This window comes from Cucurbita pepo, chromosome 11 (genome assembly GCF_057944985.1).
Source record: "Cucurbita pepo subsp. pepo isolate OVF chromosome 11, ASM5794498v1, whole genome shotgun sequence".
NCBI classification, from domain to species: domain Eukaryota; kingdom Viridiplantae; phylum Streptophyta; class Magnoliopsida; order Cucurbitales; family Cucurbitaceae; genus Cucurbita; species Cucurbita pepo.
This window is the reverse complement of record NC_141808.1, coordinates 8,034,968-8,061,691: the sequence shown is the minus strand read 5'-3', so window position 1 is coordinate 8,061,691 and position 26,724 is coordinate 8,034,968. Positions and strand designations below refer to the sequence as shown.

General features: G+C 35.5%; 1 protein-coding gene and 1 non-coding gene across 2 annotated transcripts; one reads left to right on the top strand and one right to left on the bottom strand.

The window, feature by feature from the left end:
• Positions 1-2,030: 2,030 nt before the first annotated feature.
• On the bottom strand, positions 2,031-2,720 carry LOC147790217 (uncharacterized). The gene has a single exon (XM_087128634.1). It carries the CDS (start codon positions 2,718-2,720, stop codon positions 2,031-2,033), a length of 690 nt encoding a protein of 229 aa, XP_086984760.1.
• A 926-nt stretch (positions 2,721-3,646) lies between these two features.
• On the top strand, positions 3,647-3,752 carry LOC147790216 (small nucleolar RNA R71). Its single transcript, XR_015423034.1, has one exon. It is a non-coding gene; the product is annotated as a small nucleolar RNA R71 (small nucleolar RNA).
• The last annotated feature ends 22,972 nt before the right edge of the window (positions 3,753-26,724 follow it).

The window sequence follows — 26,724 nt, the reverse complement described above, 5'->3', positions numbered from 1 at the left end:
CCTCCACCACCAGTAGAGCCTCCACAACAAGTAGAACCTCCACCCCAGCCTACCCTACCACTCCAAGTCGCACCTGAAGCTACACCCCCAGCGGGTGGAGTAGATGCTAATACTAGGTTAATGTATGACTCCATCCAAGCCCTAATTCAAACCTTGGTTCATCCCAAATGTAACTTTGGATTCATGGAAAACCTCTTCCTTTGTTGATAATTTTTCTCTTCGGGTATGATGGCACAAGCAAAAAATTTTGCTATGTCTGCATACCATGGAGTTGCTATCATTCTGCTACTGCTGTAGCTGCTGCTACTGCTGTTTATCCCAAGCAGCTGTTCATCCGAAAATGCATCATCAATTTCTTTGCTATTGACCTTTTCTTCCATGTTCTCCATTCTAGATAAGTGATCTGCTACATGGTTATTAGCTCCTTTCGTGTCCACGATTTCTATCTCGAACTCTTGTAACAGTAGAATCCATCTAATTAATCTTGGCTTGGCATTCGGTTTCATCATTAGGTGCTTGATTGCTGCGTGGTTAGTGTACACTTTCACCTTCGCTCCAAATAAATAAGCTCTGAACCTTTCAACAGCGAATACTACGACCAACAATTCTTTTTCAGTTGTTGTATAATTCACTTGAGCCTCATTCAACGTATTGCTGGCATAATAGATAGGATGAAGTACCTTCCCCTTTTTCTGTCTTAACATTGCCCCCACAGCATGGCCACTAGCATCACACATCAACTCAAATGGTGAATTCCAATCGGGTGTTGACATTATAGGAGTTGTGGTCAGCGCTGTCTTTAATGCTTGGAAGGCAGTCATGCATTGTTTGTCAAAAACGAATTTTCTATTTTACTCCAACAAACTACACAATGGTTTTGCAATCTTGGAGAAATCTTTAATAAACCTCCTATAAAACCCTGCATGGCCCAAAAAGCTTCTTATACCTTTAACTGACGTAGGTGGATTCAATCTTTCAATAGCTTCTATCTTGGCTCTATCAACTTCTATTTCTCTTCTTGAGATCTTGTGGCCTAACACTATTCCCTCATTGACCATAAAATGACATTTTTCCCAATTCAGTACAAGATTCTTCTCTTCACATCTTTGTAGAACCTTCCCTAAATTGCACAAACAAGTCTCAAAAGATTCTCCATAAACCGAAATATCATCCATGAATATCTCCATAAATGTTTCTACCATATCTGTAAAAATGACCATCATGCAACGTTGAAATGTCGCTGGAGCATTACATAGTCCAAAGGGCATTCGTCTAAAGGCAAAAATTCTATATGGGCATGTGAATGTAGTTTTCTCTTGATCTTCTGGACTGATTGTAATTTGATTGTATCCCGAATAACCATCCAAGAAGCAATAATGTTACTTTCCAGCAAGCCTATCAAGCATTTGATCAATGAATGGTAAAGGAAAATGATCCTTACGTGTCGCTTTGTTTAGCCTTCTATAATCCATGCAAATTCTCCATCCATTCACTATTCTAGTGGAGATCAACTCATTGTTCTCATTTGCCATTACTGTTATCCCTCCTTTCTTCGGAACACATTGAATAGGACTGACTCAGCTGTTGTTTGCAATTGGATAAATTATTCCAGCATCTAGCCATTTGAGAATCTCCTTTCTAACAACCTCCTTCATCATGGGATTTAATCTTCTTTGTTGCTCAATGGACTTAACTTTTCCTTCCTTCAATTGTATTTTGTGCATGCATAGTGAAGGGCTAATTTCTTTTATATCCGCCAATGTCCAACCTATCGCCCCCTTGTGCTTCTTCAATGTTTCTAGGAGCATATCCTCTTGAGTCGAGGATAGTGTCACTGAGATGATGATGGGTAGTGTCTTCTTGTCACCTAAATAAGCATACTTAAGGTTAGGTGGTAGTGGTTTCAAGTCCAGCTGCGGCGCTTCCTCAATAGATGGTCTCATCGGTGAATTCTTTCTTCCCTCACATTCTAGTGACTCAAAAGCTGTGCTAAATTCACCTAAATCTGGTAACGGTTCTATTCTGTAATTTCAGCTGCTGTCTTCTTCCTGCCCGCTTTCCCCATCATCCCATTCCTCGGTCGCTGGTCGTTCTGTCAATTCATACACTGCTGAGCATTCTTCTGTCACTACTGGATATTTCATGCTGTCATTGATGTTAAATTCAACTTTTTGGTCACCCATTCTTAATGTGATGGTTCCTTTGTAGACATCGACTAATGTTCTTCTGGTCTTTAAAAATGGTCTCCCTAAAATAATTGGAACATCATGATAGGCTTCATCATCTAAAATGATAAAATCTGCAGGAAATATGAATTTGTCAACTTGAATTAAGATGTTCTCAATCTTTCCTTCGGGATAAGTGAAAGATCGATCTGCTAGTTGAAGAGTGACTGTAGTTGGTCTAGCTTCACCAATACTTAACTTTTTGTAAATAGACAGCGGCATTAGATTAATGCTTGATACCAAATCACATAATGCTCGACCTAGCTTCTTCCCTCCTATTGATATTGGAATTGTGAATGAACCGGGGTCTTTCTTCTTTAGCGGGATCTTGTTTTTCAATATTGCACTACACTCTTCATTCAATGGTACCACTTTGAATTCTTCAAACTTTCTTCTATTGGTGAGCACATCCTTCAAGAATTTCACATAATTTGGCATTTGCTTCAAAGCTTCAACTAATGGTATATTTATGTGAATTTCCTTAAATATGTCCATGAACTTCTCAAAGTTGGCTTCTTTCTTCTTTTTTTTTTTATTCTTTGTGGAAAAGGAGATGTTGGTGTGTATATTTTGCTTTCTTGTCCACTACTGACTGATGTCTGTGTTTTAGGAGGCTTCACAATGGGTGGAGTAGAGGCTTACTAAGAGGTCTATTTCGAAACTCATTTGCTAATTGACCTACTTGAACTTCCAAATTTCGCAATGATGCTTGTTGACTTTGTATCGCAGCATCATTTTTAGCCATATATTCCTTTATTAGGCTCTAAAGCGATATTCCCAGTATGTGTTGAGCTTGGCTAGTTCCTTCCCCTTGGGTGGTGGTGGCTTGTTGAGAACCATATGTCAATTGATTTTGTAATCCAAAACCCGGAGGGTAATTTGCTTTAAGGGGCATTTGTTGGTTGTACGAGCCTTGTCCCTTCCATGAGAAATTTGGATGATTTCTCCACCCCGGATTATAAGTATTTTAGAAGGGGTTATTTTTTGGGTTGCCTTGACTAACTTGATTCCCGACATAGAAAATTGAGGTCAGATTGCTTGAACATTGATCAAAGGTGTGTTCCTCTCCACAACATACACAAGATTCGGCTGCTGTCTGGTTAATTACAGCAGCTGTATGGACTGGTGCTTTGATCATGGAGTCTTGCCCCAACGCTAGATTTTGTAAAATATTAGTCACTGAAGCTAGTTGAGCATTGATAGAGGACAAAGCATCAACTTCAAGTACTCCTTGAGTCTTCCTTCCTGGGTTGCTTCTCACATCGGCCCATTGACAATTGTTAGATGCTATTCTCTCTAAAATCTCATATGCTTCATTGTATGTCTTTGACAAAATAGCTCCATTGGCGGAAGCATCAACTACTTGTTTAGTAGAAATATTTAATCCATTGTAGAAAGTCTCTATTTGTATACAATGAGGTAGTCCATGGTGAGGACGCTTTCTAAGCATCTCCTTAAATCTCTCCTAAGCTTCACTTAGTGTCTCATCTTCAAACTATTGAAAAGCAACAATCTCATTTCTGAACCGTGCATTTCTCGTGGGTGGGAAATACTTGATAAAAAATTTCTCTTCTAGACTATTCCACGAATCAATTGTTCCCGGTGCTAAGGTATTCAACCATGATTTAGCACCATCCCTCAATTAATATGGGAATAAGCTCAGTCTAATCACATCTTTATCCACTCCTTGAAATCGAAATGAGTCACTAACTCCCAAAAATGACTTTAGGTGTAGGTGAGGATCTTCCGACGGTAGTCCATGAAATTGCCCAATGGTTTGCAGCATTTGAAACATCACGATTTTAGCTCAAACGTGGTTGCTTGTATTTCGGGTATAATGATGCACGGATTTAGCTCTTCCACAGCTGGGTGTGCATATGCTCGGATCGCTCTTTCTCTGTCATCTGCTAAATGAATGGCATTGGCAGTAATTCTCTCTTGATTAGCCATCATCACTGGATTTTCAAACTCCCGATTTAGTTGGGCCATTTGCTGTATATTCTGTTTTGTCATTTCCTTTTTCTCCCTCAACCTTCGTCTAAATATTCTCTCTATTTCAGGATCCAAAATAAATTCCAAACCCGTAGGTGGGTTCATACACAGAATTTTGCAGCAGTAAACTCAATTCTTCAGCAGTAAATACAGCAGTAGGAACACTCAGCTTACTATGACTTCTTGTTGGCTCCCGCTCACAAAAATCTACAACAAGTAAAATAACCAAATTAGGTTCTCCAGCAACGCCGCCAAAAACTTGATTGCTTGTGGATGTATATAATAAAATGATGTAAAATTCACAAGAATAAGTGCAAGTATACACTATCACAAGTAGCAAGTAATAAGTAAATTATCGATTCCACAGGGAACCTATCTTTTTGGTTAATTTTATCGCTGGAAACTAAGTGAGTTTTTGGGTAACATTCAAATGGGTGTTGGAGATTTTATCTATTTAAACAAAACTAAAATAGAGTGTCACTGCTGTCGAAAAACAGAAAATGATGAGAAAATCAACTATAATGAGGAAGGTTCGGCTAAGAGAGATTAAATAGATAAGTTGTTGAGTTTTGTGGTAGATTTTAGTTCCTTTTAATAGATTCTCAAGCCCACTTCCGAGGGTCATGAATGGTGATTATTTCCATAATCGTTGTAATTTCTATTAACAAGGCTCTAGGAGAAGAATTATTCCTAACCCTTCTATTACCCTTCAAGTCTCCTTGCTACAGAACTAGAGTATTAAAGAGGATTTCATTGCTCCCTCTCTTCTCCCGAATAAGAGAACAACTATGTATGTAAAGTAGCTAATTAAACATACATGTAAATCTTTAACAACAACTCTTTAATAAACTAAAATCATATCGTCAACATACTTAAACTATATAAAACTCTCTCGCCTCCCCTATTAAGTTTAGCTTTCCATACAAACTGAATTAAACGAAGAAATCTGCATCATCATCATGTAAAATTGATGGAATAAGGAAAGATAATAAGGAAATAGAGAGTTATCCCGGTTTGTTGTCGTTCGTCAATGGAAGTTCCCTTCTCTTGAGCTCTCACGTCCACCTCTTTGCCCTAATCAATCCTTGTTGGTCTCCTTTTCCTTCTGCTGTCAACAGCTGCTGGATTTGGGTTTTCTTCTTCTTCTCTGGTTTCACAGCAGTTCACTGCAGCACAAGCTTCTGCTGTGTAATTCGATTTTCTCCCCAAAATGTGGCTCTTTTTCTCTTGGTCTTCTTTTTCCTCTTGTATTGAGCATGGGTTCCCCTTTAGGGCTGAAAAGAAATAAGTAGTACACATAGGATGTTCCTCATTGGGTAGTCAATGACCCACTTGGACTGCTAACGTGGATTTATCATTTCCATGTCATCCCCCATTTGTTTCCAAATTCGCTACTCCCACATGGTTTAGCATAAATGTTTGAAATTTTACCACATAACTCAATTAAATATACAATTAAGATCGATTTATGCCAAATCATATTTTTTTCACGTTGGACCGCAATAAACGATTTCATGCTCACAAAGTAGAATAAATGTGGTTATAAATGAGAAAATGGTGAATAAGAGTGCAATATTAACTCCAAAAAGACTTGATATGACTCTACTTTTAGACAGTTATCACTTTGTCCTCATTCACATGCATCCTAGGAAAATTTCTAAAAGGTCTCCCAACATATAATTGCTCCAAGTAAAGCATGCTTAACCATGTGGTCCTATGATTGAGCTACCATAAAGGAAGCTGCTCCTTGGTTGTATAGGTAGTGACTTTCAAGTCTTTTAAACATATCTTAGTCATCTTATCCTCACGGTCGCTCTTATAAGGATGTGATCTTAGGTGATTCATGTACCCACAATTTACTCAGAAGTCACACTTATTCACATAGTATTGTTTTTTCATAAATTACTTTTTCAACAAAATTTAATAAATTCAAAGTAAAAAAGAATAAAAAAAGTAAAATAATATAAAATTTGAGATAAATTGACAAGAATATTACTTTAAAATCTTTTTTAATTATTATATGGATAAATATATTTTTGTTCTACTAATTGTAATATTATATATATTACATAAATTTAGTAGTTACTCAATTGATCTTTTGTTGAGCTTTTTTTTTTTTTTTTTTTTTTTTTTTTTTTTTTTTTTAATCAAACTAATGTGTTTTTCTTGACAAACAAAATGTTAGTTAATATGTAAGGAACGTTGGAAAGAGAATAATAAAATTTAACAAATGTGAAATAGAAGTTTTAGTCGTAAAAAGTATACCTAGTTGAAGAACAATCATTCCATTTTGAGTACAAATCTACTAATTTTGCTATGGCATAGCAATATAGCATAACGTGAGACATCCGATCCCCTCAAAAACTTTTTTTTAGAACATGCCCACTAGTACATTCATTGACAAAGAGGGGCTCTGTGGTGGACCTCTTGACAACTGCAATGGAGATTCATCGTCTACATCTTTTAAGGTAGGTGGAGTTTCTATCGTTCTAATTATGATCATCTTATATTGCATGAGACATCCATTCGAAATGGAGCAAAATAAGGAAAGAAAGTCTATGGATTTGGATGTCTATTTCCCACCTAAGGAAAGAATTTCTTCCCAAGATCTAATTGAGGCCACTATTACTTTTCACGAGATATGTGCTTATGGCGGGACTGTATACAAGGCAGTGATGCATTTTGAACAGGCCATTACTGTCAAGAAGTTAACATCAAACAGGGAAGGGAGTAACATCGATAATAGGAAAGAACCTGTAAAGTATTTTCAGAGTTTGTAGTATATGAGGTAATGGTTATGTTACCCAACTATTGCTTAGATTTTGCAATTGTTCTAGGATTCAATAAAGTATTCTCTCTATAGTTTTTGAAAGGAGCTATATTGTTCTTGATTTTCATTCTTGTAAGTTTCTAAGGATCATAATTTCTTGAGGCATAAGTTATAACATGCATTCGTAAACATATGAATACATCGTAGTAACAAACATGGGTTGTTCTAGAAGGTCATACATTCATAATGAATTCCTTAGAGAATTCTAGAAGGGTCTTGACTTTTGTGTCTTGAGGTGTTTCCTTTGTTGGGATCAATACCAGTTGTTAGCTCTGATACCAGTTGTTAGGATCGCACAACAACGCACACGCTCGATCTAGATGAACACAAAGAATGGGATAGAGAATTGTGCAAGGAGAACTCTGGCTAAAAGATTTTTTTTTTTATTGATGACTTCAGGTATATACAACAAGAGAGAGTACAGAGAATATAGAGTACATCTTCAAAACTCTATCGGACGGGATATATATATGGTTTAGTTTACTATATATAGCTTTACCAGATTTAGCCATCTACTATATATAGCTATTTACCATATATAGCTTTACCGGATATAACTTTACCATATATAGCTTTACCAAATATAGCTTTACCGGATATAACCGTTGACCAAGCTATAAATAAGGAGCAGACTCCATAACCTAACATTCTTTAGGTGTTTCTTTGGTCCTAACTTGCTTTAGGTTCCAAGCTTGCTCTAATCAACTTGAACCATTGAACATAACTCCTTGTTCTTACCAATATGCCTTAAAAGAAGTAGCAAGTCATTTGGAGCACATATAGACCTTGAATTTAAATAAGTAGTCCTAGGGGCATTTTGGTCATTTTATCTCTAATTCTTGGTTTTGCTAATCAACGTGTTCCAATAACTTTCAAACATCATCACATCTTCAGACATCACACAATAAGGTCTACCACATAATTTAATAGCATTTGGAGGTCTTTTAGGTCATGAACCATAGTTAGATATCCTTAGGGGTAATATAGTTTTGCACCATTTCTTTGTTTACCTACTTATCCCTCCTTATCCTTAGGGGTAATAATACTACAGTTTCTCATTAGTGGAAGCATTTGCGGGTCAAACTAAACTGAGTTTATTATGCGAGTGTCGCCCATCGGACCACTTGAGAGTCGTAATAAACAAATTCCATTATGCGATTGATGTAAGACCGTGACACTAATCATGTCAATTTGAACAAGCTTATAAAATGAATTATTTTGATTGGGTGGCTATAAATTCAATTGACAATTCCATAGTAAATAGATTAGCAAATAAAAATAATGATATTCTTCGAGACTGTGCCAACATTGAAATCGGACCCATTTTCATCGAAATAATATAGACAAGTAACGTAACATTAAAAGCTAATGAGAAGTTTATAAAATGAATTATTTTGATTGTGAGAGGTTCTTCTCAAGGTTTTTCTCCTAGAAGAAGAAGACCTTCCATGTACCATGATCACTCAATTTAAAGAGTCATGTTTGCATGTTCATACAAATTTGAGATCACCAAATTTTGACACTTAAAATTCTACTCAAATGTTTGGGATTATGTGGCAAGTATGCATGTTTGAGTTAACCAAATTTTGACACTCAAAATTCCACTCAAACTTGTGGGGTTTATTTGGCAAGCATGCAAGTTTGGTTAAACCAAAATTTTGACACCTCAAAATTCCACTAACATGGATTTTTCCATTAAATGAAGTCAACATTTTGACTTTCTTCATTTAAATTCAACAATTAATTTGAATAAAAAATTTCAAATTAAAGTAACATTAAATGATTAATTAAACTATTTAATTAATATTTAATATTAATTCAAATGCCAATCCCAGTCAATTCCGACACATAATTGATTAAGATATTTAAATCTTATTTAAATATCTCAGATTCTCTTCTTTTGTTTAATTCGTAAATAAAACAAAAATGCGGTTAAATATATCATATATATGTAGCGCATATTCCCTAATTTGAATTCGAACACTTCGAACTCACTCGTCACACTGTTCTATGGTTTAGATCGATATGAGCTAGCAGAGGGACCTAATGGACCTGTAGATCATGGGCTCCAACGATCCAAGATTAACCGGCTAAACTCATTAACCTTGTTAACCAACATTCGTTAACTACTAGGACACTCCACTATAGCCTAGTAGTTGCACTCCCCTCACTCTAGATATATTTCTGTCCATTTGATATAACCATGATTAATAAGTCGATCCTTCACAGGTTGTTCGTAACTAGAGCTGGGTCAATTTACCGTTTTACCCCTAAAGTTACTTCTTGTTTCTTATGTCTCACTGATCCTCTAATGAACAATTGGTTTGTGGTCCAACCAGTAAACCGAATCCCTCTCAGGCCAATGAGAGGGTGGGGCCCCTTGTTCAAGACCTAGAATTAGTGCTTAAGGGAACTACCTTTCTTCTATCCCTAAAAGTGGGTAGGAGTTAATTCCATCTTGCACTCCACGTCCCCAGCCATTCACCCAGTCTTACCCCTGAAATGGGAGGCTTATTGAGTCGGCGAACTAGAGCCACTCTCACCCGTGCAAATCTAAGGATAATTTCGAATAAACACGAGTACATGGTTAGCTCAGGATTAAAATGGAGTTACCTAGGTTATCGAATGAAAAGAAAATCAGTCTCAACAGTAAACGACTTTATAAAGTGAGAGTGGTTTTCTTCATGGTCCGATCTTATGCAATACTCATTGCATAGGACGCCCCCACTTACATGTCTCCACATGCACAATTTAGTGATCACATTGTTTATATCATATACAAAAGTGGACCGCATCCATAGTGTCCCCAGAATAAGGTACTCAGCCTTATCCTTATACTATAGATCATTTTGACTATATGCTTGAACTTGATCCACTCTTATGTCTCTACATATAGTTCAAGTAATCATACTATAGCCAGAGTGTTCTTAGTTTATTGGATTTAGATTAATGATCGTAAAGTTCACTTTATTCAATAACAATTTTTACTGAATAAACATCAATAATAACTTTATTGAAAATAGAATATATCTTTGTTTACAAACTATGAGTTTTAGGACATAAAACCCAACAAGAAACTCCAACAAAATTCTTATGGTAAGTATTTATGTTGATGATCTTTTATTTACTGGAGACGATGAAGAATTATTAGAGAAGTTTAAACGTTCCATGAGGAAAGAGTTTGATATGACTAACTTAGGTCAGATGAGATTTTTTTCTTGGAATAGAGGTAATACAAAGATTAGATAGTATTTTTATATGTCAAAGAAAGTATGCTGCTAAAGTTTTAAATCGACTTGACATATAGAATCAGCTTCTGAAGTTGTCTGGGCTAATGCAACGAGTAGCTTCGACTTTGAATTAAGGAATTCGGAGGTCCTCTTCTTGGATAAATCCTGAAGGTGGCAATTCTATGATTGCCAGACCTTTACCGCTTTGATATCTGCGTGGGTATAAGTATATTTATCCCACCATTTGATTTTAATAGTTTTGAAGACCTGTTTTATTTGGTCTTCCGCTTCTTTTATTTGCAAATTCTAAGTTAAAATCCAAGAAATTTGAAAGTATACGCAAAAGCGCATGGTTAATGGAAATGGGGTTTTGAATATATTTTTTATAAAGTAGTGGAAGGATTCCTGTATTGGAACCGGAATATATCTTTGGGTGATCCAAAGATTTTCCACCATTTGATGAACCAAAATGGATAATGAATTTTATAAGCATTCTGGCAAAATTGGATAAACCATGAGTGCTCATAATTTTGATACCAAATGACATTGAACCATGCCATCTGATAGTCTCTGTATGAGTAGGAGTAAGGAACAAACGGTTTTGAAAAAGTCTTTTCCGTGTATGGATCTTGATTCCAGTACGTCGGATTCATGACTTTGAAAATTTTTAACTTTGAGTACGAGATTTTTGAAGGATCATTGCGACTCGAAATATGAGTAATTTCGACGGATTTTGTGTCGACTAAAATGAATTCATAAAACCGTCTGGTCTTATGAAGATCTTCTGGGATATAGAAGAATCCCGATGGATAGGCTTTCTTGACAACCTCGCTGATTTTTGGGTCGTCGTATTCTGGTTCTACCAAGGCTTCTGGTATAGACACAGATTTATGAAAATAGGTCCTGATTTCAGGAACTGGAGAAAATCGAACGGTTACAACCACGTCTGAGTAGGTTGAGGGGACAGAAGGTCCCTTTGAAGTGGAAGAGACAGTAGGTCTCGATGGAATAGCGACAGATGGCCGTATTGAAGTGGCAGAAGGCCTCGTCGGAGTGATAACCTCCGCTTGTTTTTTAGAAAGCTTTGCCCTAGGCCTGGTCACTAATGTGAAACCAGCATCCATTGCGTAGCTATCAGATGTCATTGTTGTAGGTGTGTTTGAAGAAGCAATGGGCTTCTTCCCTTTTTCTGTTGCTTTCTTACCTGTCATCATTGGAGAATGAGGTTGGCTAGGGAGAGTTTTTCTTCGAGAGTAAGAACTCTCTTGAGAGGTAATCTGCAAAGGGGTTTTCGACCCCTTTTATAGGCAAAATTTGGAAGTCGAAGCAAGATTAAATGGCTTGCCATCTACCAAAACTTTGTTTAGACACAAGATTCTTGACATCTTTTTCTAAAACAAATTTAGATGCCCTTGATTCTATTTTGATAACAAAGCTTTTGTTAATTAAATCGCTTTGAAATTTTTGTACACAAATTACTATTGAAAGTATTTCTTTCTTTACTGTTGAGTAATTTTTTTGAGTAGAATTCCATATTCCCGAATGGAAACGGACAATGGATTCTTTCTTGTCAAGAAACTGTTTCAGGATTCCTCCATATCCAATGTCGGATGCATCGGTCTCCACTATTAAACTAGCCCTTAGGTTTATCAGCGATAAACACGGAATTGACTTGACAAGGGATTTGATTTTTTGGACTGTTTGTGTGTGTTCTTCCGTCCAGGGCTTTGGATTCTTTTTGAGCTTTTCAAAAAGTGGCTTGCAAATGGGTCTGATATTTTGAACGAAAGAAGACACATAATTGAGACATCCCAAAAATCTTTGTAGTTGGGTTTTATCCGTAATTTGGTCCGAAAAGTTTGAGGCAAACTCAATGGATCTTTGAATGGGTTTAATGAGACCCAAATGAATTTCAAATCCAAGAAAACGGATCTTTGTTTGAAAAAGTTTATTTATGGTTCAGACACAACTAAACCACTTCTTTTGACTGTCGTAAAAAATGTTCGAAGATGCTTGAAATGTTGATCGATGTTTTGAGAAAAAATAAGAACATCGTCAACATAAACAATTGAAAAGGATTGAAAATATCATTCATAATCTTTTGAAATTCGGATGGAGCGTTTGTTAGCCCAAATGGCATAACGTTCCATTCGTATTGTTCGAAAGGGACATTGAAAGCCGTTTTGTACTTGTCTTTTTCTGAAATCTTGATTTGCCAAAATTCGGATTTCATATCAAATTTTGAAAATACTTTAGCATTTGAAACTCTTTGCATTAAATCTAATTTATTTGGAATTGGATATCTAATCTATTCCAAAACCTTATTTAAGGGTTTGTAGTTTATTACCAGTTGTGAGACTCCACGTTCCTTCTCTGCCTGGTTGTTGACGTAAAAAGCCACACATGACCAGGGGCTCTTTGACAGACTAATAAGACCCTTCTGCAAAAGATCATTGGTTTCAGCTCGGCAGAATGTTAGTAATTCCTTATTTATTTGAATAGGAGTGGCCTTCGTAGGAATATTTTTCTCCTCGATGTTTTTGTCCTAAGTCCTTTACTAAAAGAACGAAATTTACGAAGCAAATTCCGTCATTACAAACATGGACTTTAGATAATTTGTAATTAATTTTGAGTCTATTGTTATTTGAACCTCTAAGGCCCTCAGTAGTTTTTTCAAAATACTTTGTAGGTATTAGGCCTTTCTCAATGCAATTTTTATCGGCTCCAGTATCAATGAGAACCTTTAGTGTGATTTTGAAATCATAAATTTTTAAGGTAACGAGAGCATACCATTTTTGATATTGAGAAATGGTGATGGCTCCAACGAAGGAACTTTGAAAGTCATCCTCGTCCAGGTTTGGTTGCGCCGTTTCCTTTCGTTCCGGCAGCCGTTCCTGAAGATTGAGAACTTCTTGGCAAAGCATATAGGATTCTGACCTAGTTTCAGATCTTAATGCCTGTACTTCTTGTTTGAGATTATTAATCTCTTTTTGTAGGTCTTGAGTAGTGAGTTCTCTTGATTTTTCAAACCTTTGGAGAACTGATTGAAGTCGGTAGGGATTTTTTTCTTCCCTTTCAAGTGGCTTAGAGATTGTCATGGCATCTCCGAGTCGTTGAGCGATTTTCTATTGAATTTCTATTTCTTGAACTTTTTCTACTACTTCGAGTAGAATTTCTTGATCCAGGCAATTATGCATCCTTCGCACGTCCTCTTTCCTTCTTGTCCTGATTCATATTCTATGCTAGAATATGAATCGGATTCTTCTTGGAGTTCGAGGATTTCTCCTTCACTTGATTGTTCTGAGTCGGTTAGAGCCAGTCGTAGTAGCTGATTTTTCAGCTCTTGATCTATATACAACTCATTTATCTTTCCTCTTATTGGACACTCGTTACCAAAGTGTCCTTCTTCTCGACATTTGAAGCAAGTTTTCTTTTTCTTTCCTCTATGGGTTTTTGTAGGAGTATACTTTCTTCTTGAATATGTTGGCTTTTGAGATTGTACTGGTTTGTTTCGATACTTTTCTCTGGGCCTGTACGAATTATAAGGCTTTGGATGCGTCTTAACCTTCTTCTTTTTGGAGGTTGAGGGGGCCTCTATCCCCTTGCATCCATATTGATCGCAAAATCTTCCAAGCTCTTTTCTATTTGATATCGAAGAAAGCTTGTTTTGAATCTTTGACTCATTGCAAAGTCTGAGTCCTTCTTCTATGATGAAGGATGTTATTGACCCGTATGACAAAGTATGCCACGGAATTGTTCCATTATACTTTGTCTTAAGACCGTCTTTGATCCTTCTTTAGAAGTGTTTTGGTAGTCCATTGACAAAATTCTCTTTCCATAATTCCAACGAACTGTCTGTTCTAATAAGAACTTTGCTGAAATACATGACTTTTTACCGCCTGAAATCTCCTAAGGTGGGGCACTTCAGGTTCATGAGTATTTCGGCGGATCTTTCCTGGTATTTCAAGGGGTTGCCAACGAAGAATTCTATATGGGTATAAATGAGGGTGTTGACAACATCCTCTACCCTTTAATGTTGTACTTCGGTCCTTGTTGATGGACCTTCCTCTTTGATGATTTGAGTAGTTGGCCTAATGATATAGTGGCTTAATATCTATTGGCGAGTTGCTTCATCGAGATATTTGTCCCACTAGTCCTTGAGTTGCCTGGTAAATCCGGTCACTAAAACTTGAGCTATTTGATGGTCGGATTTATGGCCCTGTAATTTATACGCGCCTGCGGCCATCATCATTTCATTGACAATATTCATTATCAGATAGTCGGACAATCCATCGATATTCTATTCATAGATTGTTAGACCATCGTAATGAGCTTGAGTTTGTAGAGTCTTTTCTTCGAATTGAATATCCGGAAAAGACGGTTGAGGATACAAGTTTTTCTGATTACTGGTATTATTTTGACTTCTTCCGGAGATTCTTTCAATTCGATTGTAGAGAGGCTATTCTACCTCATCTAAAATCTCGTCTTCGAATTCTTGAATTTCGTCGTCATTGTTAACGACATTGATAGATGAATCCTGATGTGTTATCCCAGGATTTAGGATTCTATCCAACTTTTCTTCTATTTTGGCCATCGTGGCCTCTTCTTTTGAAATCCTCTTTGTAAATACGTCGAGGTTTGTCGGTCTGAGTATTGGGATTGACTCATCGACTTTCGTTACAGAGCTGCCTGCTTGTTCTTGCAGAGTACCATAATTTTTTGAGATTTTTCCCTCGATACTCTCAAGCTGGGTGGAGATCGTGGATAAAATCTTGTTTGAATAATTATTTTGATGCTGGATATTCTTGATATCCTTTAGGGTCGGATTACCCTTTTCTAGTCCTCGTGGGATAGTTTTGAAAGGACTAGCTTTGACCTTTTCTCCGTAATAATTGTCAAATTCGACTTCTTCCAACGGAGGATGTTTTGAATATACTTCGCCTCTTCTGGTAGTCTTCCAGCTTCTTTGAGTCGAAGTGCATATTTGCAACATATTTTCTTCAAACCATTCGAAGAATGATATGTTTTCTTCTATGGTTTCCACATGAGAATACCATTGAGCTCTTAATTCAATTCGCTCAGCTTCTTTGTAGGTTTGGAAGAAAGCTTTTCTCTTTGAAGAGTTGGCAGCTGACATAAAATCTGCCTTCAATAATTCTTTGTCTATCTGGAAATCAGTCGTAATGACATTTAGCTATCTTTCGTAGACAGATTGAGTATCCATATCCGTATGGGTTGGAGATCTTGAGCCATCTTCATAGTGGACTGATGCTCTTTTTTTATCATAACTGACCTCTTTTACCTTTAAGAGGTCATACATTGATCTTGAAACTCCAGACGTACTTGGTCTAGGACTCAAGAATTCTTTTACTTTTGATTCTGACGAGGGTTCTTCGCTGAATTTTATTTCAACGCTTCCATCGTCATGTTCGATGATTTATAATGGGTTTTGAGATTTCTTTTTCCTCGGAAGATTAGCATCTTCTATTTTCTAGAGAGTATTTCTGGTTATTTGATCCCAAGAAAGATTTTTTGGAACAGCCACCGAGGACTTTCCAATATTTGCCTCTATGAGCATGGTTGATCCTTTTGGCGAGGATCTTAATGCTCTTGGAGAAATATTTGTGTTCATGAGTTTTGCAATAAACCCTGAATATGACGACTGAAGAATGAGTTTCAGCCTTGATGTTCAAATTATTTTATTGTAAGTCCAGCATGAGGGCTGATAATATGTGCGAGTCCTGGAGCGACAAAGTAAAATTTGGATAACAATTGAAATAGACTGGTCCATTCTCTAGATTGGATTGAACCATTCCCAATAAAGAATTTGAGAAATCTTCATGTCTCTTATCTCGTAAGGAGATAAGAACTGGGATATCTAACCCAAGTCTGAAAAATGGTTTTACAGCGACTTGGACAAGACCGACGTGAAGATAGTTAAACTCTTCACGGTGTTGGAGTATAAGAGATTTTGAAAAAAGATTCAGAGATTCCCTATTGCTATGAATTGGGTTGTTTTCTCTGAGAATTTGATGCATGATCTTTGGAATAGTCCAATTTTGGAGTTGATCTTCGATCCTGGCAATTTGATATTCTTGATTGACAGTATTTGAGATTGTGAGATTTTCTCCCCTTCTATGTTCATTTGAACTTTCTTATTCATTGGTAGAACATTTTAAATGGTTTAATTTTCGGAGCTTTCTCAGAAATTCATAAGAAGATAGATAAGATAAGAGATAGAGTAGAATAATTTTTATCTAAATTCTTCAATTGATATTCAAGAGAGAGCTATCGGCCGATCGATTCTCTCCTTACATTGGTGAAGTCATTTTATAGACTTCGGATTTGAATGTAAATTTGAAAAACACCAACTAAGATATAAGATCAAATCTAACAGGAGAGGACCCCTACAAAATCTACTTTCCTAGAAGTATGAAAAGACAAAGCAAACTAATAATTTAAAAGACTAATAATGATAATTCACATGTGAGCCTTCACTGTGTGGCTGACAAGTTGTCAATCTTTGTTTTGTCTCTGATAAAGGTGTCAGGTTGTAGATAAGATTTTCTTCAGAATTTTTCATATGACTAAGCACCCAAGCTTGCCAACGGACTTACTGTGCTTCCCGCGTCTTACCACCTGGAACACAAGGGCTATTCGCTCCGCTATCACATACTCCAAATTCTTCTGAATCTCTCTTATCATCCTCCTGGTTTAAACTGTCGTTCCTAAAGATCGAGTAACTCCTCTTCCCTCACAAAAATTGAGAGACTGGCTCGGATACCATTCCTACGCTTAATGACTTAAGCCCTAACAATTTACATGAGCTCTGTCATCCTAGCTTAATTTACATATTCAAAATACAATTCTTAATGTATATACAAATAATTAGATGAAAGTGGAAATCCATATTCATCAATAATGTGATCAAAATGGAAAAGGTGAAAATAATAAAAGTGGGAAAAGTGAAAATGATGAAGCAAAAGATAGAAGAAAAACAACCATGATGAGATATGTGAAGAAATATGTTTCATCTTGACATATTTGACCTACAATTTTTTTTTTTTTTTTAATGTTGTAGCGGATACTCGATTCTAGGCATGAAAACTATCTCGATAGACCAATGTAGTCTTTCCAACATGCTTTGTCCTCGTTCACATGCATCCTAGGAAAATTTCTAAAAGGTCTCCCAACATATAATTGCTCCGAGTAAAGCATGCCTAACCATGTGGTCCTATGATTGAGCTACCATAAAGGAAGGTGCTCCTTGGTTGTATAGGTAGTGACTTTCAAGTCTTTTAAACATTTCTTAGTCATCTTATTCTCACGGTCGCTCTTATAAGGATGTGATCTTAGGTGATTCTTATACCCATAATTTACTCAGAAGTCACACTTATTCACATAGTATTGTTTTTTCATAAATTACTTTTTCAACCAAATTTAATAAATTCAAAGTAAAAAAGAAAAAAAAAGTAAAATAAAATGGAATTTGAGATAAATTGACAAGAACATTACTTTAACATCTTTTTTAATTATTATATGGATAAATATATTTTTGTTCTAGTAATTGTAATATTATATATATTACATAAATTTAGTAGTTACTCAATTGATTTTTTATGTGAGCTTTTTTTTTTTTAATCAAACTAATATATTTTGCTTGACAAACAAAATGTTAGTTAATATGTAAGGAAAGTTGGAAAGAGAAAAATAAAATTTAACAAATGTGAAATAGAAGTTTTAGTCGTAAAAAAAGTATACCTAGTTGAAGAACAATCATTCTATTTTGAGTACAAATCTACTTATTTTGCTACGGCATAGTAATATAGCATAATGTGAGACATCCGATTCCTTCAAAAACTTTTTTTTTCAGAACATGCCCACTAGTAGATTCATTGACAAAGAGGGGCTCTGTGGTGGACCTCTTGACAACTGCAATGGAGATTCATCGTCTCCATCTTTTAAGGTAGGTGGAGTTTCTATCATTCTAATTATGATCATCTTATATTGCATGAGACATCCATTCCAAATGGAGCAAAACAAGGAAAGAATATCTACGGATTCGGATTTCTATTTCCCACCTAAGGAAAAAACTTTCTTCCCAAGATCTAATTGAGGTCACTATTACTTTTCACGAGATGTGTGCTTATGGCGGGACTGTATACAAGGCAGTGATGCATTCTGGATAGGCCATTACTGTCAAGAAGTTAACATCAAACAGGGAAGGGAGTAACATCGATAATAGGAAAGAACCTGTAAAGTATTTTAAGAGTTTGTAGTATATGAGGTAATGGTTATATTACCCAACTATTGCTTAGATTTTGCATTTGTTCTAGGATTCAATAAAGTATTCTCTGTATAGTTTTTGAAAGGAGCTATTTTGTTCTTGATTCTCAATCTTGTAAGTTTCTAAGGTTCATAATTCCTTGAGGCATAAGTTATAACATGTGTTCGTAAACATATGAATACATCGTAATAACAAACATGAGTTGTTCTAGAAGGTCATACATTAATAATGAATTCCTTAGAGGATTCTAGAAGGGTCTTGACTTTTATATCTTGAGGTGTTTCCTTTAGGGGTTTCTTTGGTCCTAACTTGCTTTAGGTTCCAAGCTTGCTCTAATCAACTTGAACCATTGAACATAACTCCTTGTCCTTACAAATAGGCCTCTAAGTAGCAAGTCATTTGGAGCACATATAGACCTTGAATTTAAATAAGTAGTCCTAGGGGCATTTTGGTCATTTTATCTCTAATTTTTTGTTTTGCTAATCAATATGTTCCAATAACTTTCAAACATCATCATATCTTCAGACATCACATAATAAGGTCTACCACATAAGTTAATAGCATTTGGAGGTCTTTTAGGTCATGAACCATAATTAGATATCCTTAGGGGTAATATAGTTTTGCACCATTTCTTTGTTTACCTACTTATCCTTCCTTATCCAATGTAACACCCCAAAAATGAAGAAAACCCATCCATGTAAGACCCAATGAATGCAAGAAAAGAAATCAAGAGGATTGATCAAGGACAACGGTCTTAATAATGACCAAGAAGGGATGAAGAATTGTTACGAAAATTATGGATTTTTTTATAGAAAAATAGTAATAATATATTCTGAACGTGACAAACTACCTAGTGACCCCTGAAGATATGGATAATTACGAAACTGCCATTATGACAAGAATCAGATGATCAACTGTGACCATTTGCACAAAATCCATCGAATCTCGACTCTCAGCCTATTGGAGCAAAGATCTTAAACAAGGTAAGGGGTTTGACCCATATCGAATCTCGACTCTCAACAGTGACCATCTCGACTCTCATTACTTGTGGACTCGTAGACTAGTCGAAGAAAAGAATCCAAGCCCTATATTCTCCACCTTCAAATATCTTAAACAAGGTAAGGGTTTGACCCATTTGTAGAATGACATCTCTTTCATCATCATTAGGACCTCCAATAAGATGGAATACATACTTTATGATGAAGTTTTAAAATCAGGTAAGACTAAAACTGTATTGGACATTCAAAATTATCTATATTGTACGTTTAGTCCACGACAAACTTTCAACTTTATATCTATTTGGTCCGTAAACCTAAGACTATGTCCAATAGGTCTCTAAATTTTCATTTTTTTAAGTTCAACATTTTAGGAGTAAGAAATTGAACTACCGAACTTTGTGATCTTAATTCATACCGTATCTACTAAATTATGCTTATGGTAGTTCATACCTTATTTGCAAACGGTCAAAATGTATGGGTCAAACTACTATAATATGATAGTATCTCATTAGTGGAAGCATTTGCGGGTCAAACTAAACTGAGTTTATTATGCGAGTGTCGCCCATCAGACCACATGAGAGTCGTAATAAACAAATTCCATTATGCGATTGATGTAAGACCGTGACACTAATCATGTCAATTTGAACAAGCTTATAAAATGAATTATTTTTATTTGGTGGCTATAAATTCAATTGATAATTCCATAGTAAATAGATTAGCAAAGAAAAATAATGATATTCTTCGAGACTGCGCCCACATTGTAATCCGACCCATTTTCATCGAAATAATATAGACAAGTAACGTAACATTAAAAGCTAATGAGATGTTTAAATTTTATAACTAATAAAAAAAGAACGAAAGTTAATTTGGTTTTGTATTCTTGTCATATTTGAGTTTGATTTATGTTCGAAAAAATGATGGGAGATTTCGATAAATGAGGGAAAATAATTCCGATCAAAGTGGAAGAAATTAATAAATTAGTATTTTATGCATTGAAATACCTTAACAAATCTTAATAATATAATTCATTAAAACTAATACACCGTATCAAATTTATATTGATTTATTATAATATCATAATCAAAACCCTCCAATTCATGGATATATCGATTTTTTATATTCATTTTGCCGGCCATGTGTAGCAAATATCATACAATTTGGTTTTATAGTTGAACATACAAATACCATGTTCAACCACTAACCACAAACATAGAGTATCGTTGCATTTGGTTCTATCTCTATCATCCTTGTATATATCAAAGTAATGCGACCAGCCAGACCACTGGAAGGTGCAGTAAAACTGTGTTGAGCCCCAAAAGTTTGGTCGAAAACTAAAAGAGTAAACGCTCAAAGGTGGGAGATGATGGACTCCCAAGTCATCATCACCAGATTTGCAGTGAATAGTGAGCTGATCATGACTTCTTAGAACATTTGTTATGTTTACTGTAATCAGTGGGTTTCGGAAGATTTTTCCATCGATGTTAGTAAATAGGGTAGCAAAGAACAATGACAATAGGAGAGACCGTGAAAGTGTTGAAAATGAATTCATTTTGTTAAGCTTGTATATTTTTTTTTCTTTTATTTATTATTAGTAATATTTTAGTTATTTTCAAAACCACCCATGGGAGCTATTGTTAACCATCTGTTGTTAGCAGTAACACCCGTTCTAAATTGTAATGCAATGGTCCTTTAAATTTAAAGTTGATGAACAAGGATGACGTTTCAATATTTTATATTATTGTTGTGAATGAGGGCAATTATAGACATGTTTGGTAACGAGTTCTCCTTCATTGTTCACAATAAAAATAGAACCATGTTTGGTAACGAATTTTTTAATTGAAAAATATACATTTGAAACTCGTTAGGGGTCTTATGGAAACTCCGCCAGAGAGTAGCATGAATGAGTTAAACAATAGTGAGTAAGTAATCAATTCATGGGTATTTTTGAAAAACTCAATTAATTTTTTTATTAATTATTCTATAATCTCTTAAAATAATTTTTTTGAGTATTTAGAGGGTGATTTTTCAAAACATATATTGAGTTTGAATTAAAAAAATGTAATTCAATGTTTTAAAATAAATAAATAGATTTTTTAATATATTAACATTTTATTTTTATTGAAAATAAAATTTAAACAAATGACTGGGCCTTACGGAACCTAACACAAATATTAATTGGTGTGGGTTGATTCCATTATTTAATAAGGGTTGCTTAGGTTAAAAAATTTACAGTCAAATAATGGAACTAAATCTAAAAAATGTCTCAACAAAACCTAATGCAACCCATGAACACTCCATAGTGTGCAATTACGATATCATACTATGAGAGTTACACTCATCACAATAATGTCAAAAAATATTAACCCCGAATTAGTTTTTTTCACCGTGTGGTTCTTATTAAGATTTCAACTTTAAGTAGAGAATGACGATGATTCGATACAATTAGCAGAAGACATTGGGGATGCTCTAATCCTCAGCGTGGATAGTCCGATTGAATCTCTGATTTTGGATTCAGGTGCGTCTTTTCATTCGTCTCAAAATAAAGAGTTGTTTCGAAATTTCAAGTCTGGAAGTTTTGAGATGTGTATCTTGCCAACAACAAAGATTTGAAGATCGAAGTAAAAGGGGATGTCTGCATAAAAACTCCGACAGGAAATTAGTGGACATTAAAGGATGTTAGATATATTCCTAGTCTCAAGAAGAACCTGATCTCTATTGGTCAGTTAGATAGCACAGATTATGCAACAAAGTTTGGTAAGAGTTCGTGGAAGATTCTGTAGGGTGCTATGATGGAAGCACGTGACACAAAATTTGGAACTTTATACACCACTGTAGGATGTATGAACAGAGCTGCTATTGTTGAAGTGTTTCCAATTGAAGTATATGGCACAATAGACTTTGATATATGAGTGTTAAAGGAATGAAAATGCTGGAAGGAATTTTTGGAAGGTCTGAAATCGGTTGATAGGAGTCCTAGTGAGAACTGCGTTATGAGCAAACAGAAACGAGTTAGCTTCACAAATACTGCCAAAGAATTGAAAAAAAGTATCGGGACAACGAAGCCAATGGGAGTTGAGGTTGAGTTGCAGAACAATTAACAAAGTGATGTTGTAGCAGATACTCGAGAAACTCCTAAGATCGTTGCTGGAAACTAGAGGTGAAGCAAGTGGAAGTTGAGGTTGAGTTGCTGAAAGATTCACATAGTGATGTTGTAGCGGATACTCAAGAAACTTCTGAGACACTTGCTTAGGAACCAGTGGTGAAGCAAGTTGGGGTTGAGGGTTTAGTGACTTGAGCCCTTACAATTTACATGAGCTCTGTCATCCTAGCTTAATTTACATATTCAAAATACAATTCTTAATGTACATCCAAATAATTAGATGTAAGTGGAAATCCATATTCATCAATAATGTAATGAAAATGGAAAAAGTGAAAATAATAAAAGTGGAAAAAGTGAAAATAATAAAACAAAAGATAGAAGACAAACAAACATGATATGTGAGGAAATATGTTTCATCCTGACATATTTCACCTACGATTTATTTATTTATTTTTTATAAATAGTTTAACGACTATTCAGTCATTGATGATGATATTTACAGCGGTGGTTGAGAATCCAAGAATGGATAATTGAGATCATAAATCGTGTCTTCCTCTTCTTCTTCTACAATAGAAGGAGAAGATGTCGAACCGACTGATGCGGCCTCTTGAAGATGCTTTTGAAAATCAGCTTCAAGTTGTCTAGGCTAATGCAGCGAGTAGCTTCGACTTTGACTTAAGAAATTCGGAGGTCCTCTTCTTGGATAAATCCTGAAGGTGGCAATTCTCTGATAGCCAGACCTTTACTGCTTTGATATATGCGTGGGTACAAGTATATTTATCCCACCATTTGATTTTAATAGTTTTGAAGACCTGTTTTATTTGGTCTTCTATTTCTTTTATTTGAAAATTCCAAGTTAAAATACAAGAAATTTGAAAGTATATGCAAAAGCGCATGGTTAATGGAAATGGGGTTTTGAATATATTTTGAATAAAGTAGTGGAAGGATTCCTGTATTGGAACGGAGAATATATCTTTGGCTGATCCAAAGATTTTCCACCATTTGATGAACCAAAATGGATAATGAATTTTATGAGCATTCTGGCAAAATTGGATAAACCATGAGTGCTCATAATTTTGATACCAAATGACATTGACCCATGCCATCTGTTAGTCTCTATATGAGTAGGAGTGAAGAACAAACGGTTTTGAAAAAGTCTTTTCCATGTACGGTTCTTGATTCCAGTACGTCGGATTTATGACTTTGAAAATTTTTAACTTTGAGTACGCAATTTTTGAAGGATCATCGCGGCTCGGAATATGAGTAATTTCGACGAATTTTGTGTCGACTAAAATGAATTCATAAAACCGTCTGGTCTTATGAATATCTTTCGGGATATAGAAGAATCCCGATGGATAGGCTTTCTTGACGACCTCGCTGATTTTTGGGTTGTCGTATTCTTGTTTTACCAGGGCTTCTGGTATAGACACAGATTTTTTAAAATAGGTCCTGATTTCAGGAACTGGAGAAAATCGAATGGGAACAACCGCGTCCAAGTAGGTTGAGGGGACAGAAGATCACTTTGAAGTGGAAGAAAAAGTAGGTCTCGATGGAGTAGTGGCAGATGGCCGTGTTGAAGAGGCAGAAGGCCTCCTCGGAGTAATAACCTCCGCTTGTTTTTTAGAAAGCTTTGCTCTAGACTTGGTCACCAATGTGAAACCAGCATCCATTGCGTAGCTATCAGATGTCATTGGAGTAGGTGTGTTTGAAGAAGAAATGGGCTTCTTCCCTTTTTCTGTTGCTTTCTCACCGGTTAACACTAGGAGAAGGAGGTTGGTTAGGGAGAGTTTTTCTTCGAGAGTAAGAACTCTCTTGAGAGGTAATCTGCCAAGGGGTTTTCGACCCCTTTTATAGGCAAAATTTGGAAGTTGAAGCAAGCTAAAATGGCTTGCCATCTAGCAAAAATTTGTTTAAACACAAGATTCTTGACATCTTTTTCTAAAACAAATTTAGATGCCATTGAATCTGTTTTGATAACAAAGTTTTTGTTAATTAAATCGCTTTGAAATTTTTGTACAAAGTACTATTGAAAGTATTTCTTTCTTCACTGATGAGTAATTTTTTTTAGTAGAATTCCATATTTTCGAATGGAAACCGACAATGGATTCTTTCTTGTCAAGAGACTGTTTCAGGATTCCTCCATATCCAATATCGGATGCGTTGGTCTCCACTATTAAACTAGTCCTTAGGTTTATCAGCTATAAACACGGAATTGACTTGACAAGAGATTTGATTATTTGGACTGTTTTAGTGTGTTCTTTAGTCCAGGGCTTTGGATTCTTTTCGAGCCTTTCAAAAGTGGCTTGGAAATGGGTCTGATATTTTGAAGGAAATCAGACACATAATTAAGACATCCCAAAAATCGTTGTAGTTGGGTTTTATCTGTAATTTGGTCCGAAAAGTTTGAGGCAAACTCAATGGATCTTTGAATGAGTTTAATTAATACCAAAAGAATTTCAAATCCAAGAAAATGGATCTTTGTTTGAAAAAGTTTAATTTTTGGTTTAGACACAACTAAACCGCTTCTATTGACTGTCGTAAAAAATGTTTGAAGATGCTTGAAGTGTTGATTGATGTTTTGAGAAAATATCAGAACATCTCAACATAAAAAATTGAAAAGGATTGAAAATTTCATTCATAATCTTTTGAAATTCGGATGGAGCGTTTTTTAGCCCAAATGGCATAACGTTCCATTCGTGTTGTCCGAAAGGAACATTGAAAGCCATTTTGTACTTGTCTTTTTCTGAAATCTAGATTTGCCAAAATCCTGATTTCATATCAAATTTTGAAAATACTTTTGCATTTGAAATTCTTTGCATTAAATCTGATTTATTTGGAATTGGATATCTAATCCATTCCAAAACCTTATTTAAGGGTTTGTAGTTTATTACCAGTCGTGGGACTCCAGGTTCCTTCTCTGCCTGGTTGTTGACATAAAAAGCCGCAGATGACTAGGGGCTCTTTGACAGCCTAATAAGATCCTTCTGCAAAAGATCATTGATTTCTGCTCTGCAGAATGTTAGTAATTCCTTATTCATTTGAATAGGTCGGGCCTTCGTAGGAATATTTTTCTCCTCGAAGTTTTTGACATAAGGAAGATGAACTATGTGTTGCTTCCTATTCCAAAAGGCATTAGGGATAATTGAACAAATCTCCATTTCTATTTGAGTTTGTAAAGTTTTGATTTTAGATGGACGGTCGTATTTTGAATCTATTCTTCTTTTCTTTTGAATGAAATTTCTTCCTTCAAAAAAGAAATTTTTTTTTCTTTATAATTTAATATATTTATTATTCTTCTCAAAGTTATTTATTTCACTAATCTTTATGAGAGGAAGGAAATTAAATTTTATCTTCTTTTCTAGGGCTTTTGACTCTAACCCCTTTTCAGTTATCTTAGAAGGGTATGATTGAGTAATGAAAGGAGTACCTAGGATTAGTTTTTGTCCTAAGTCCTTTACTAAAAGAAAGGAATTTACGAAGCAAATTCCGTCATTATAAACATGGACTTTAGATAATTTGTAATTATTTTTTAGTCTATTGTTATTTGCACCTCTATGGCCCTCAGTAGTTTTTTCAAAATACTTTGTACGTATTAGGCCTTCTTGAATGCGATTTTGATCGGCTCCAGTATCTATGAGAGCCTTTAATGTGATTTTGAAATCATAAATTTTTAAGGTAACGAGAGCGTACAATTATTGGTATTGAGGAGTGGTGATGGCTCCAATGAAGGAACTTTGAAAGTCATCCTCGTCCAGGTTTGGTTGCGCCGTTTCCTTTCGTTCGGGCAGCCGTTCCTGAAGATTGAACTTCTTGGCGAAGCATATAGGATTCTGACATGGTTCCAGATCTTAATGCCTGTACTTCTTGTTTGAGATTATTAATGTCTCTTTGTAGGTCTTGAGTAGTGAGTTCTCTCGGTTTTTCAAACATTTGGAGAACTGATTGAAGTCTGTAGGGATTTCTTTCTTCCCTTTCAGGTGGCTTAGAGATTGTCATGGCATCTCTGAGTCGTTGAGCGATTTTCTGTTGAATTTCTGCATCTTGAACTTTTTCTACTACATC

Bases quoted from the DNA above. Each gene is read 5' to 3' on its own strand.
- LOC147790217 (XM_087128634.1), bottom strand. From the start codon at position 2,720: ATGGACATATTTAAGGAAATTCACATAAATATACCATTAGTTGAAGCT.